General features: G+C 36.3%; 2 protein-coding genes across 3 annotated transcripts in view; one reads left to right on the top strand and one right to left on the bottom strand.

Moving 5' to 3' along the window:
• LOC139946049 (VWFA and cache domain-containing protein 1-like) overlaps nucleotides 1-9,568 on the bottom strand; it is a 29,311-nt gene extending 19,743 nt beyond the window's left edge. For both annotated transcript variants that reach the window (XM_071943638.1, XM_071943639.1), the window contains exons 1-3: nucleotides 8,974-9,568; nucleotides 1,125-1,187; nucleotides 616-764 (exon numbers count right to left, since the gene is read on the bottom strand). In XM_071943638.1, coding sequence (XP_071799739.1) covers nucleotides 616-764; nucleotides 1,125-1,187; nucleotides 8,974-9,348 — 587 coding nt within the window. In that variant the 5' untranslated portion in view covers nucleotides 9,349-9,568. The remainder of the gene's footprint in view (nucleotides 1-615; nucleotides 765-1,124; nucleotides 1,188-8,973) is intronic.
• A 106-nt stretch (nucleotides 9,569-9,674) lies between these two features.
• On the top strand, nucleotides 9,675-14,591 carry LOC139946026 (adrenodoxin-like protein 1, mitochondrial). The gene is made up of 6 exons (XM_071943608.1): nucleotides 9,675-9,861; nucleotides 10,401-10,455; nucleotides 11,599-11,705; nucleotides 12,145-12,232; nucleotides 12,833-12,885; nucleotides 13,366-14,591. Exons 1-6 carry the CDS (start codon nucleotides 9,675-9,677, stop codon nucleotides 13,467-13,469), a joined length of 594 nt encoding a protein of 197 aa, XP_071799709.1. The 3' UTR covers nucleotides 13,470-14,591.
• The last annotated feature ends 372 nt before the right edge of the window (nucleotides 14,592-14,963 follow it).

The raw sequence follows: 14,963 nt of genomic DNA, 5'->3' as shown, positions 1-14,963 counted from the left end.
TACAAATCAAAACAGAGAAAGGAATTAAGAAGTCTCTCGAATTACTAAATCAAAAAGCCTTTTGAAAGTATTGCAGGAAGAGGCAGGTAAGATTGAAGGCTAGAGAATAAGACGTCACATCTATGTTTTTGCTGCGAAGGTTCTTTCACTGGAGTTCAGCACAGCTTGATCTCAGAATTGTTAGTTTCAAATTTGTGACGTCAAAGTTTTTATTGCATTCACATGAAGTATGAACCGGGTTTAAGGCTCTGTGCTCATGATGTGTAGCCAGAGTTTAGGTTAGGTAAATGCCCTATACTCTGATAGACTATTTTTAATTTTTCCCCCTACAGATCCTAAAATCAGCACCAAGTATTAGGGAGGTTTACGTTACGCGATCAAAAACGTGAGCGTGAACGTCAGAAAATGTTGTTGTAAAAGTCTTATGTTTTTAGCATCTGTGAAGTTACCATTTCTCATATCAGGTTTGTTTGTGCAGACATCATAAAATATGTGAACATGCAATAGGCCCAAAGTGATGTCGTCACCTAGAAACAACACAATTTCTGACGTTCACGTTCACGTTTTTGCTCGGGTAACATGCAGCTAAACCTCCCTATTATTTGTGTAACTTACTTGAATAAGTCATGGCGTAGTTTGCAGCAACTCTGACTAGCTGTAATGGGATCTGAGCGATGTATACGATAAAGGTTCTCAACAACTGCTCGGTCAAAATTCAGCAACTGCACAAACTTCTTCAGCTTGGATTTGACGTTCGCTGTTAACTGTTAAATGGAAGAAGTATATAACACGATATTAAGCAGAATCACAAAGTTTCAAGAGCTCTAGGCCCATTTTCATAAAGATGTTCAGCAGAAAATACTTCTTAGTTAATTTCTTTGCTGAGCAAAACACGAGTGGCAAACATGTAAACATTATGTAATGTTGGCTGGTAACCTGTTTTTGCTTAGCAAGGTTTTCCTGTCCTTAGCAGGTTTGTTGTGCTAACAAGCTTTAAGAAATTGGGTCCTAGTACAAGGCGAGTAGAATACACTGTTTGAAATGTCTTCTCAGAACTAACACTTTCAATCTTAGTAATTGAGTTTTCATAAAGTTGCTCATTTCTTTGAATAGCTTGTTCTTACCTGATCGAGTTGATGTTGTGCATTAGGCTGTTTATCTTCATACGTCAGTGAATCATAAGCTTCCTATAAACACACAACAATAAAGAAAAAACATTAACATTATCTACTATTTATCATTTAGAAATCAACTAAAAACAAACAGACAGAGTTCGATGAGGAAAATATCAATTTGTATTGAAACCTTGCAAAGGGCACCAAAGCGATAACAGGGCACCGCGCAATTGCTGTGGGTGCTGTGGGTTAATCTGAGGCCTGCTACTAGACAAGGGCCTGTGTCCCTGGGAATTCTGTCCACTCGAGATTGGGTCCCCCAATGGCAAATTAACATAGGCTCAGGAGGAGGATTCAGAAGAAGTGTGTACACAGTTAGCCATATGGGGGACAGAATCCCCTGGGAGGGGGGGGGGGACACAGAAACTCCTGCCACACCTGCAGTCCAGTGGATATTTCAATCTCTGACCTAGGGTATGTGTGTGTTGTATTTATTCACATTCAGGTCTGGGGAGGGGGGGGGGACACAGAAACTCCTGCCATACCTGCAGTCCAGTGGCTATTTCAATCTCTGACCTAGGGTATGGGTGTGTTGTATTTATTCACATTCAGGTCTGGATTCTTATTGAAGCACAAGACTTTTACATCATTTGCTCTGGTCTGGGAAATACACTCAGGGAATGATTTCATCCAGCAGTTTTGCATAGCAAAATACTTTGACTGATCATGTTTTGTGCACACTGAATGGTAATATTGAGTAGCAAATGATGATTTTTGAGTAGCAACGGACACATTTTGTGTAGAATTTTGCTATGCTATACAAGGGAAATCGTTCACTGAGATCCACTTCAAATGTTTATAATTCAAATGTAAAAGAAAGTCTGGTAGTAGTCCACCTCAATAGAACAAACAGACTAACATCAATGCATACAATAAACTATGCACAATACCATCCACATATTACTTATTAGCAGCGTCTATTGAACAGTGCATAATAACACATTGTGTACTCAGTAAACTTGGTAGGTAAATAATTAGTGAATTCTGAAGAATAAATAATATGTGGAATGAAATCCATCGAGTGGATTCAGTTCAGGTAGCTAGTTGATCTTTGTACCTGAGCTTTGGTCCCATTAATTTGTCATTTGTCGACTCTAGGCAAATTTAGTTGCAGTGGGCTGTCTGATGTAGTCCTATACAATGTGTGCAAGGACTGGGCTGTGAGAGGCCCAATGCTTGGCTCATAGGCAAGGCAATATTTCCTCCATAAGGCAACTCTATAGGGGAAATTTATATTCCTTCTTTTAAATATTTCAAGGAGGGGGTGCCATGGCAAAGACAAAGGGCAAAGAGTTTTCCGTTTCAAGTAAATGTGAGCATCAGCTTAAACTAAATAGCTTAAAATTATAAAAAGATTTTAAAACCCACACATATACAAAGTTATCTTATGTTTGTAAAAAATAATGTACTATAAACTGCCCCTTTAAGATAAATTCCTTTGAAAATTTACCCAAAAAAACAATGAAAACATCAACAACTCAATGTTTTATTGTAGAAATCTTCAACACAATTTATGAAAGATTTTTTTTAAATAAACAATGACAACATCAAAAACTCAATGTTTTATCATAATTTTCTAACACAATTTATGGAAGATTTTTTACAATAATCAATGAAAACATCCAGAACTGTGTTTTCTAGTTGTGTTCTTACACATTTTCTGAAATATTTGTTAACAATAAACATTGAAAACATAAAAAACTCAATGTTTTATCGTAGTTTTCTTGAACAATTAATAAAAGAATTTTTGACAACCAACAACGAAAAAAAAAAAATGTTATATTGTGTGTTCTTACACAAATTATGAACGACTTTTTACAATAAATTAAACAATGAAAACATCAAAAACTCAATGTTATATTGTAGTTTTCTTACGCAATTTATGAAAGTTTTTTTTACAATAAACAATGGAAGCATCAACTACACTATATTAGCAAAAGAGCAATGTGTGGTATAGAGTTGAGCCTGCCTCAAGCCCATTCCCAGACCCATACTGTGCCATGTATGCCCACCGCCTCTAACACTCTCACAGACTGATTGAAAACCTGTGACTATCCTCTAACTAACATTGTGTGGTCGTCAATACAAGGTGTTTGGCCAACCTACAATGCCCAGTGTGTGGTGGCGCTGGGCTGGAGGGTAGAATAACAAGTTCAATGAGAAAGCGCTCAAGATTCTAATCACCATTCGTTCATATGTTATGTGGATTCCTTTTAAGTGAAACACTGTTAAATGTTTTTCCAGACAGAAAAAGGAAGCATTTGTTAAATGTTATTATTATTATTTGTTAAATGTTTGACCATAAATAGCTTAATTTTTTTGGTCAGGCCTGATACTTCACGGAGGCAACGAAGGCCTTCAAGTGGTGCCCTTGAAATGATCCAGTAGAAATTTACAATTTCCTCATAGGGTGCCCTTTATACCAAGGAGAAAATGCCTTGGTGCCCTTGCCCTTTCAAAGACAAAGCACACAGGCCTGTTTTAAATAGGACCCAAAAGTAAGATGATATTGTATTTGTTTGTGTATTTCTTTTATTTTCTTCATTCTGTTTAGATTAACATCAATGGTACTGTACACAACCCTATCAACCATGTGTTCACTGGGGAACCTTCCTCAATCCTTCAACATTGATCAATTGGTTTTTAGTGTAAATGTAGGATCCCTCCTGACTCAAATCTCAAAAATCCTCCATTTGATTTTGGCAGAATAAGGACGGTACAGGTTTAGAAGCTAAAGTGTGTTATCGAGCCCATTGATCTTTGTTGTCACCATGTTCATTATTTGGATGTTATAACTAGCGGTCGCCCAGTCGCCAATTGCGAGTTTAAACAGCGGCAGGCGGGTCATTACATCTCTTCTTTACTAGTCTGCGGGGCGAGTCAAAAAATGATTACTTGTCACAATAAATAAGGGGTACGATGGTAACATCATTCCCTGTATGTCCAACTACTGCATTCTTATTCTTATCTCCTGCGCATATTTTATAAACCCCTAAGATGTATAGCTCAAGTGCATAGCCTCTACATTCTGTATATCTACGAATACTGTTAGGAGAAAAAAAACCTGTGGTCAACGACCATTGGTACCCTTTTTCCTGTACCAAACATGTAGCAAAACCTAGCTTTATTTAGAGCTCCACTCTGTACAATGAAACTACAAACAGTGATTGAGTTTGTTGGAAAACGCTGTCAAAGCACCAGGCTCTGGCTTTTCTATGTGGTCAATGTAAGCCCTGACTGGTTCAAAGCATCAGAACCTCCTCTTTTGTTGTATACAATGGGGGATTTACATGTGTACTGTGCTCACAGGGTAGTTTTTAATCCGAAGGACCATTAAACCTAACCCTCTTTGTGTATTGGTCTATGTGGAAAAGGGTATTGGTACCAGTGTACCAGTGTAGTGCATATGAGCATGTGCTGACACAGTAAAGAATACCAGTTTATGAAAAGCTTAACCAATCAAGCCAGGTTCATACTTCCTGCGAATGCGATGCGAATTAAACATGAATTTGACTTCACAACTCTGTTTTCGCACTGATATTCGCAAGAGAGTTGAGCACAACTCAACTGCTGCAAGTTATTCTTTGCGAATATATGTGACGTCAACTTTCGCATCGCATCTTATGAAGTATGAACCAGGCTTAATGCACAATTCTAGAACCAGGAGTAAGGATTGTTCCTCTTTAAGTAACACACATGTGATATAACCTCCTTGATATACATAAATGTTAACTATGGACTAGAGGTTTGTTTTACAGTGTCTAAAACAGTTCACAAAAATAGCTTCTTTCTCCAATTATGGCATAAAATGTACACGTAAATATTCTCCATTTAAGTTTTAATAGGTTTTGTGGATTTGTGACCACAAATCATTAATTTGAAGGAGCAAGCCTGAGCATTTTTGTAAAACAGAAGAGTAAGTTATTAGACATCCCAAACATCCATTTATAGTATAAAGCAAATCCGAATTAATTTCACCTTAAAAATTGCACACGAAAATGTTGTTTCTTAGGCCCAAAAAGCAAGAGAGACTAAATGTAGTTTTCATGTGGCCATCCCCACTGCATGTACCTGGTTTGCCCTGTGGCCATTAAGGTGAAAGGCCACAATAGATCGTCAATTTGTATGCAAAACAGGATTTGGTGCCAAGGAGTAGAGAAATTTACATTAGCTGTGGACAGGATACTCTAGGTAACATGCAGTGCACATAAAAATGTCTCTCCATGGTTTCACTGGGTATAGCTAGCTCGCTAGCTACAAGAGGTTTAGGAGAGCTGATAATAAATGCATGCAGACAAGTAGAAATGTAGTACCTGCTTGCAGAAAGAAAATACTTCAAAAAACACTGACCATTCAGGAAACTGAACAATGAGAAATGAACAATAGGACCTAACTCTTTTGTCTTTTAATGCAATAAATTAATTGAAAGTGGATTGAAATGATCCAGTATGGGTAAGTAATCAAACTTCTTTATTTAAACACTTTGTTTATTAAATATTTTTCACAACAAAGAAAACAATTGAAAAACATCATTTTATAGAGCGGACGGATTTGGCAATCCAACTGGAAATTTGCTTCCAATGATTTATTTGCACTGCTTTTAAAACAATGGCTGGTTGGAACAATTAAACCATTTTATTTTGACCTATTTGTACAAAGTACAATTTTGAGTATTAGGGAAATCAAATTTTGTTCACAGTAAACACATCAATTGTTTTAACTAAGGTGTATACATAAATACTAAGAGTTTTGCAAATCTACAAAACTAAAATGTGTACATATTGTAGAAATCTCTTTTCCAGCAGTGTAATTTCTAATTAAAAACAAAATTAAACCATAAATTCAAAAGCATAAAGAGCAATAGGCTCTACAAACCCCAAAGTTCCGTATTACGAAGCAGAAAAGTTAATCTCCAATTATCTGTACATGAACATGTTCCGCACTCTACCGTAAAAAAAAATATCGCCATATTTTCTATGGCATATATTTATTTTTTCATCAGCGGTACAAAGAAAACAACAATTTTTTTCTAAATTAATGCAAGCAGAGCTGATTGAATCGGTAGACTGAGCAATTCACTCTACTCATATGAACAGGTATTATTCCTAGAGGGATTATTCACGCTTTTCATAACGGATGACGAACTGACTTTTATTTTCTACACGACCGTTGACAGTTGAAGGTCCTACACAGGAACAGCAGGCCTTGACAGTTCTTTAACACCTGGAGTTTATACATCAATACTTTAGTCTTTGGTAGAGGGCAACGCTCATGTAGTGGAAATGTACAAATTTGAAGAAAAAAATAGGGCTTTGAATCCATACACAATATAAAAGATTTTTGTATTTTTAAGTGCAATTGTTGATGGACATACAACCATTCAAAATTCAGTATTTAAAACGTGTACGTATGAAAAGTACACAAATATGCACATTCAACTCCAGATGTGAGTTCCAGACCATTTAAAATCAAATAACTTTCTATTTTGAACAGTTGAGTAAACAGGCTTGCAATTAAAGTGTGTAATTACTGTCACTATGCTCTCTAATTATCCTTTATTTGCCCGTCGTTTGATATTCCATAAAATGCATGCTGACATTGCCTTTGTTAATTTAAATTCATTTGAATGACATTGAGCTGTTTTAAGACGACTCGCTGTGCACCGTTTATTAAAAGGATCTAAATGACATTTTAATCAACTATGGTATGGAAGAATTTAGGATGCAATTTAACCATTTAGGTATGCATTGTACAAGCATGGTGTATTGATTTACAATTATTTCACAACCTGTCAAAACAAAATCGCATGTCAGACTTTCCCCCAAAATGTTTCAAAACTTTGGGGCATGCAAAATGGACCCAACATTTTGAAAGCTTGGCCTTCCTAGCACACTGGACTGTGTAACACATTTATCTTCATGATTTTTGTGAATTTGATCAGAAAAACAAAAATACAAGTTTTTTTAAATACAATTAATTTCTTGTTAATTTCTTTTTTTATTTACATTTATATTTTTTTTGTATCGGTTGTAACTCACGCATATAAGCCTGCAGTTTATATTCAATTGTACCTGCCAAATAACCAACAGCGACTTCATGTACTGGGAGAACCCTAAAGGTAGACCCTAATGCATTGTTTGGGCTCTATCTGTAGTTAAACATATCGCAATCAAATATTCTAGAAATCCACAATCCAGACACTAAGTTAAAAATTGAAGTGCATCCCTTTATTTTTTTGTTTTATATTGATTGATTCACTACTTATGATTATTCTTAGCTGGCATGCCTCAGGGGTTTGGGTCAATGAACTGGACATCAACGCAATCACTGGAAGTAAAGACATTAAATGCCATGGTGATGTTAAAGATTCATATTGCTAGGGGCAACAATATGTCAATTAACAGGTTTCCATTTCATTTCTTATATTGTTCAGGCCTGCATGTTTCATTGTTAAAAGAGAAAATGGCACCAAGGCAATTTCTCCTTAGTAATAAAGGGCACCCTATGAGGAAATTGTAAATTTCTATTGTCAGAGCATTTCAAGGGTACCAAGGCAATGACTTGGGGACATGGAGGCAATCGCCTTTTTGCTTTTATTTACAGCTTATGAAGTCTTCCCCAATATAAATTTAACAATTACATTTACTTGAAAGAAAGAGAACAAAACTGTTCTAAACTCCGAGTTAGATTAAACTTATTATGAGGGATTTGATTAGTAAGGATAAAACACAACTGTTTTAGTTTAGTGTGACAGCTTACTAAACTATGTAATAAACTTAAAACAAATTGACATCCACTCTTGACTTAAATATTCTGTTGAGTATCAAACTTTAACAACACTTTGGAAACATTCAGGCCTGTGTGCTTCGTTTTTTGAAAATGCTTGGGCACCAAGGCATTTTCTCTTTGGTAAAGAGCACTCTATGAGGAAATTGTGAATTTCTACTGTGAGCCTATTCAAGGGCACCAAGGCAATGACCAGGGGGCAAGGAGTCAATCGCCTTCGTTGCCGCCGTGACCTCCGTGAAGAATCAGGCCCGAGATGTAAATCTTCTCTTACCTTAGCGATTGTTCAAATGTCTTATTATACTTTGTTAAATGTGCTCTCTCGCCTCTCATATAGATTCTAGTCTAGTAAATGTTGAGCTACAAGCCATATGGTCAGGTCTGCACAATTCGAAACTTGACCTGAATTTCAAGCCCGTCATCGTGCAATCTGCAAGACCTTGCACTGCACTGTGCACAATCGCACTGAATTAATAGTTTTTCACCACTTGTTCACTAAATACAAAAAGGAATATTTCAATCAGGTAAATTAGATACATTATTATTTCTTATTGAGTGGTGGCGCCATATTACGGAAACTTTTCCGGAAACTTTTCCGGATTATAAAAATATGGGATTATTGCTCATTTTAACCCCAGAACATATCAACTCTGAATTCAACAGTCAGACAAAATAATATTAATTTTTATAAAGTTACATTAATTGACTTAAAAACTACACACTAAAAATAAAGCAAATCAGGTAATTTATTTGATGTAAGAGTCTCTTTTTGTACAAAATGTATTGTTACTTTGACAACAATCAAAAGTGGGTATCTATAGACTATAATTTGTATAACATAACATGTTTTATAATTTTTCAAGATGACTCACTCAACAAGATGTAATATATAAACAAAGTTTTGTTTTTATTTTATTTAGTCATTAGTGTAATTTGTTGATTAACAATAACATATAAATGATAAATGCAATCCCAAACAAAATAAATACAAATAATAACAAAAGTAACTCACCTGTAATGAAGTTAATCCAAGTTCTGAGTCCACAATGAATCTGAATCTCCTATTTAACACCTTAACTTGACGGAGCAAAGTTGCATCAAGATTGGTGTCTGCATCATTAGCCCTGCTCTGGACCTTGCTCGCCGCTCCGCCAGGCTGGTGCAAAGATGACGCCAATTCACGCAATAAATCAGGGTTGTTGAAGTTAATTTGTGACTTTTGGAGGTTCTTGTCACTGCCTCTCTGCTTGTTGGTTCCAGTGTTTGGTTCGCTGGCTTCACTTTGGATGGTCTCAGCAGAACCAAGAGACGGGGAAACTGCCTTGATGAACATGACAGAACCACACAGCAGTACAACAATGAAAAACTCACAAGACGTTGACGCCATTTTGATGCCGAATACAAACCCCGTCCCGACCAGCCTCGAATCACGGCGGCTATTCTTCTCACAATGGTGAATATATTTACGGCTTTTTACCTTACTGTCATCATTAATATGTGTCCCTCGTACTTTCTGTATCCATTTGTTGAGACATTGTTGCTAAAAAGTGCAAAACTCAAACCATAAAACGCCCGACGACCGACCTCATCTTCAAAACCGAAGGAGCCCACTGTACTGTGTGTGTGAACAGCATTTTTGCATGCATGATTAGTTTTGCGTTTCAATGTCAAAGGTCAATAGTTCTTATCCCACAATTCCGTATGATTTTCAAGATGGCGCTGTTCATGAAACTTACCCAATGTGGTGCTCGCCAACTTTTTCATCGACAGTTTCTCAATTTGAAAGCGTCAATTATCCCCCATAGTCTTGCCGCTAGATTGTCCGGCAGTGTTGGAAGCAGCTCACCATATCTGTCATCAAAATTACGGAAGACAACGAGAGATTTTCATTCACAAAGTGGTAAAATGACCTTGCATTCTATTTTTTTTACGAACTTAATTTTTTAAGCGCACGTGAATGCCGCCCTCTAGCGATCAGACGGTGGGGTGGTTGCGGGACAGTACGATTTCAGTATCATTCTATTGTAAACTATGTGTCAATGTAAAGCTGATTATTAAATATCATGATGAATATAGCTAGGTAGTGTGTGTGACGTGATTAAATAAATGTCCTAGACCTATCGCATCATTCAATCATTCAAGTACAAGGTAAGTAATTTAAAAGCTCATTTATTATTCGTTGACGTCAGATTTATTATTTTATCCATTATAAACAAACTTGTGAGTCAAAGTTTCAAACCAAATAAGTACTTGAAGTTTATGGTTTTGGGTACAACTCTTAGTCTTATTGTTAAATGCAAATATTTACATGTTTTTAAAATATGTGGAACTGTGTCAATTTGGACAGGACTTTTGGGGCATAACTTGTCCTAAATTTCCGTTGTTTGGTTCTTGACTTTTGAGGCATAACTTGTCTTGAATTTGTGTCATTTTTTACAGGACCTTTGAGGCATGGTGACTATGAATACCAAGATCCCAAATCACCAGATGAAATGTGAGTCAGAAAAAAATAGCAAATACCATAAAACATGGTTCTTGCTTCAGAGACTCACTAGTAAACTTTATATCTCACCACATCTGCTTAGTACAACTTGTAAGCAAAGTAAGATGCATGCTAACTCACAAGCAGCTCTCGAAGCAGATCATCAGGCCATTGTAGAGTGTTGTGGCCGAGTAGTTAGGAGCATCGAATTTAAGTTCTTGTTCAGTCACCGGAGTGTGGGTTCGAATCCCGGTCGTGACACTTGTATCCTAGAGCAAGATACTTTACTCTAATTGCTTCTCCTCACCCAGGGTTATGAATGGGTAGAGGGTAGAGTTTGATATTGTGTATGAAAAAGCCACAAGCGCCTTACAGGCAGCTCAGGGCTGTGCACTCCCCAGGGAGCTGAGAAACATTAAAACAGGGGATGTTATTGGCCCTATGAGCAGGGCACTAATTGTGAAATGTGAAATGCGCTATATAATTTTTTTTTTATTGAATTTGTTATTAGGCCCGCTGGTTCCCTTGAAATGCTTCAGTAAAATTTCCAATTTCAAAGGGTGTCCTTTACAGATGGGAAATGCCTTGGTGCCCTTGCCCGTTCAAAAACGAAGCATACAGGCCTGTATCATTGATGTGACATTTCAAATAAACCCCCTGCATAGTCGGCCATCGCTCAGATCAAAAAAAGAGCAACAATGAAAATGTACAACTGGTACTCTCAGGTCTTTCTTTGACCTCAGTAAGAACACTGTTTGGGTCTTGTGATGTTGTGTGTAAGACGTCATGCATGCACCATGAAAGCTTGTTCACATGTGTTTGCCATAATGAGCACAAAAATGTGCGTGTTTAAAATCTTGATGTAAGGCCAAATAAATAAATACCAGTTGATCATCCCCGCCCGCATCCTCTTTTTTACTTTTTTTTTTATTTTTCATTTTGTTTTCAAACAGACAAATTTTCTGTGTATTTCTCATTTAACTCACTAATCTTTTAACAACTTGTAACTACATAAAGTAAGTGGTGACTTTAAACTGAAATATTGGTGGCCAACTAGTGGGTTTTTTTGCTTGCCTGTAGGCTGTGAGTTATACTAATTGTGTTTATGTGGCATGATTCACTAATACATGCATGTTGTTTTCGTTTCCTTAACAGTGTAAATATCACGTACGTGGACAGAAGTGGAGAGACTATTCCAGTGCAAGGAAAAATAGGAGATAATGTAATGTATCTGGCTCACAGACACGACATAGAAGTGGAAGGTAAATTTCTTGTGAGTTATGATATTTCAAGGTTATATGTATCATATGATTAACCCATGGTGTTTTTTTAATATCTAGAAAATCAACAAAAAATATTACTTTGAAACACCATATAAAAAATTCACTTCTTGTACCCAAGAAGTAGCTGTTGCAAATGCAAAGATTGTAATAGCCCAATGTTTCCAACCTAGCAGATTAAAGCCTAAAAGCAACATGTATCTGTTTTGGAGCAAGTATTAACAATTGAACTTGTTACCAATTCTGTGTTTGTGTTGGGATAAATGTGCATCTTTCTTGAAGGAAGATTACTCAACAGTCTTAGCCACAATGAAAGTCACTTGATTTGAATACAGCCTGGACCCAGAGGAAGATCCTTGTAGCCTATGACTCACAAAGTGACTTACTCTTGTCTAAATGTTTGTTTTTGATTTTGTTGCAGGTGCTTGTGAAGCATCATTAGCATGCTGTACTTGTCATGTAGTATTACCAGAAGAATATTATAACAAATTACCAGAGATCGAAGAAGAGTGAGTATGTTTAGACATTCTAATTAGTTACATACAGGAATTCTGTTAACATTTTGTTTCTGTTTAAGACTAAATCGAAAATCCAAATGGTGGCTGTTTTATTAGCAATTGAGTTGCTCAAATTAAAACAAAAGTGGCTCTGGTGTTTCTGAGCAACAGAGTGTGGGTTAGATTCCCCAGCCGTGACACTTGTGTCCTTGAGCGAGACACTTAACCATTGCTCAGCCATCGGATGTGATGTAAAGGTGTTGGTCACATGGGACCCTTGTGTTGTGTAATGCATGTAAAAGAACCCAGTGTGCTTATCGAAAAGAGAAGGGGTTGCCCTGGTGTTCCTGGCTGTGGCTGCCGAATGCGCCCTTATAAGTTGCTACATAGTTAGGTCTATAAATTCATAACTTCCATAACATATCTTTTCTGAAAAAGTGAAGCACCTGAGCACCTTGATGGTAGATACGTGTGCGTTTTAAGATTTCGCCATTATTATTATTTATTGTGACCTATCTTTGATTTTACTGTGACTCATTTTGAAGACCAGTTAGCTGTGGATGTTTCTATAACCATTGATTTTATGTTTCATTGTTGCTTGTTCTTTACTAGAGAGGAAGACATGCTGGACCTGGCACCATTTCTAACTGCTACATCAAGACTAAGTGAGTTCAAATATCTAAAGGGACAAGACACGTTGCCTTGGATCGGGCAAGTTGGTCTATGAAAAGCGATTGTAACCGTTTGTTATGAAATGGATGTTGTTAGAGAGGTGTTTTTATATAATGATCCACACAAATATGCCTCCAAATTGTGTGGTGTTCCTTTTACTTTGCGAACTAACACGGTCAGCCGTTTTGTGGAGTCAAACATTTGACTCCACAAATGGAAGTGCCTTGTTAGTTCACAATGCACAAGACATATTTTTGGTGGATCATTCAAATTTTAAAACATCCCTAACCATATCCATTTCATAACAAACGATTACAAACGCTTTTATATAGACCAACTCGCCTGATCCAAGACAACATGTCCTTTTGAAAAAATTGATTTTTTTTTTTTTAAATTGAGATATTGGTGAAAGTCTTTGTATTTAGCAAATTACTGTATGAATTGAAATTATTTTCTTTATCTATCATTTTAAGGTTGTCAGATCATCCTCACCAAAGATCTTGACGGTATGGAAGTCAAGCTACCACAAGCTACAAGGAATTTCTATGTGGATGGTCACGTACCTCAGCCACACTGATGCCTTAATACCGGGCATTAAAGTTCATTCTTGAAGGGGCACAGCAATTTGGTAAAGGGCTCTCTTAGGAGGAAAATGTTGGCTTGTATTGGAACTTACAAAGGGCCCCACAGCAAAAGCACAGGGCACCAGGGCATTTGCTTGCTGTGGGTGCCGTGGCTTATTTGGAGGCTTGCCTTACTTGTCTCAATATCACTAATGGTAAAGAATACCAGTGACATTCATTACTTTTTTTCCTGAAGGCAAGCAGAGTAAACTGTTTGTAACGTCGAGACCACATTGGTTCTTCTCAAAGCCAACACTCCTCATAAAGATATTTTATACATGGTTGTACTGCAAGTTTATTTATAATTAATTCCTACGCTCAGAGCTGCAAAAAGGGGCCGTTATGTCTGCTGTCGCCAGCAACTCAAAAGTCTCGTATTGGTGAAGAGTGTCCTCCAATGATGTCTTTGATGTTACCCCCAATAAAACTTACACCCTTAAAGATGCCTGAGATAATGAGTAAGCATATGAATGTTTGCTAAGCATGTCAATTTCCTAAATAATAATTTTGATTTTTTTGCACTGTAACAAACTGTGTCCTGCCCCATTGTGTTTACTTTAATCCAGAACCCAACATTTATGTTGAATTTGATTTTATAAAGATATACGCAGGATAATAAATTTGGTAATATTATTTTGTTATGTATCTACTGGTCAATAAACAAATGAACAACAAACAATGTTATGCATCCTTTGAACTTTGAATAGTACTATTCTATATCATGGCATTTAGCAAGAACACTTTCCCGGGACAAAACACTTAACTCAAAGTTGAACTGATTGCACCAGGGATAAAGAATATCATTTTGGTTTCAGTGCCAGAAAGAAAGAAAAGGCAGCTCTTGTTTTGGAGTGTTTACTTATTACTAGCTAACACTTGTTCTAGATTATTGATATAAAATTATTTTAATATTGAGAAAACAAGTATTGGAAACATCACAAAAAAAGTTTTGCTTCATTTAAAGTTAAAAACGCCCAATGTATGTCAATATTTATGTTTACATGTGTAAATAAAAACAAATGATGATCTAAGTGAAACTTTAACTCTTATTTAAAACGTGAATAAAAGTTAACTTTATGTTTTTACCTTGTCAATTTCTTGTTTTGCTTCTCATTTATTCCATCATTTATTTTTACTTATGTTTTACCAGTTTTCTGTAAAAAGTTATTTTAGTTCTGTTGAATACTTCCAAAATGTAAAAATTGCTTTATGCATCGTTTTAAAAATGTAAAACTATTTAAAGTTATTGGAAATTTCTAGCTACCCTCAACTTCCAGAATACATGAACAACTAGAAATATTGGGGTTTCCCAAAAGTGAATATTAATCATCAATTTCACCCTAAAAAGCCTTTGTGGAGATATACTCAAATCTCGCTGATGTCACCAATTTCCTGATACGATCATAAACAAAGAATAAAGAAACTGGAATAGTTCCAAAAGGAACATA

The sequence above is a fragment of the Asterias amurensis genome, chromosome 13, assembly GCF_032118995.1.
Source record: "Asterias amurensis chromosome 13, ASM3211899v1".
Classification (NCBI taxonomy): Eukaryota; Metazoa; Echinodermata; class Asteroidea; order Forcipulatida; family Asteriidae; genus Asterias; species Asterias amurensis.
The sequence above is the reverse complement of the archived record's forward strand: the minus strand, read 5'-3'. Positions and strand labels throughout refer to the sequence as shown.

Coding starts and splice junctions, on each gene's coding strand:
- LOC139946026 (XM_071943608.1), top strand. CDS start 9,675: ATGGCGCTGTTCATGAAACTTACCCAATGTGGTGCTCGCCAACTTTTT. Junction 9,862..10,400: donor AGATTTTCATTCACAAAGTG/GTAAAATGACCT, acceptor CATTTTTTACAG/GACCTTTGAGGCATGGTGAC. Junction 12,233..12,832: donor TTACCAGAGATCGAAGAAGA/GTGAGTATGTTT, acceptor GTTCTTTACTAG/AGAGGAAGACATGCTGGACC.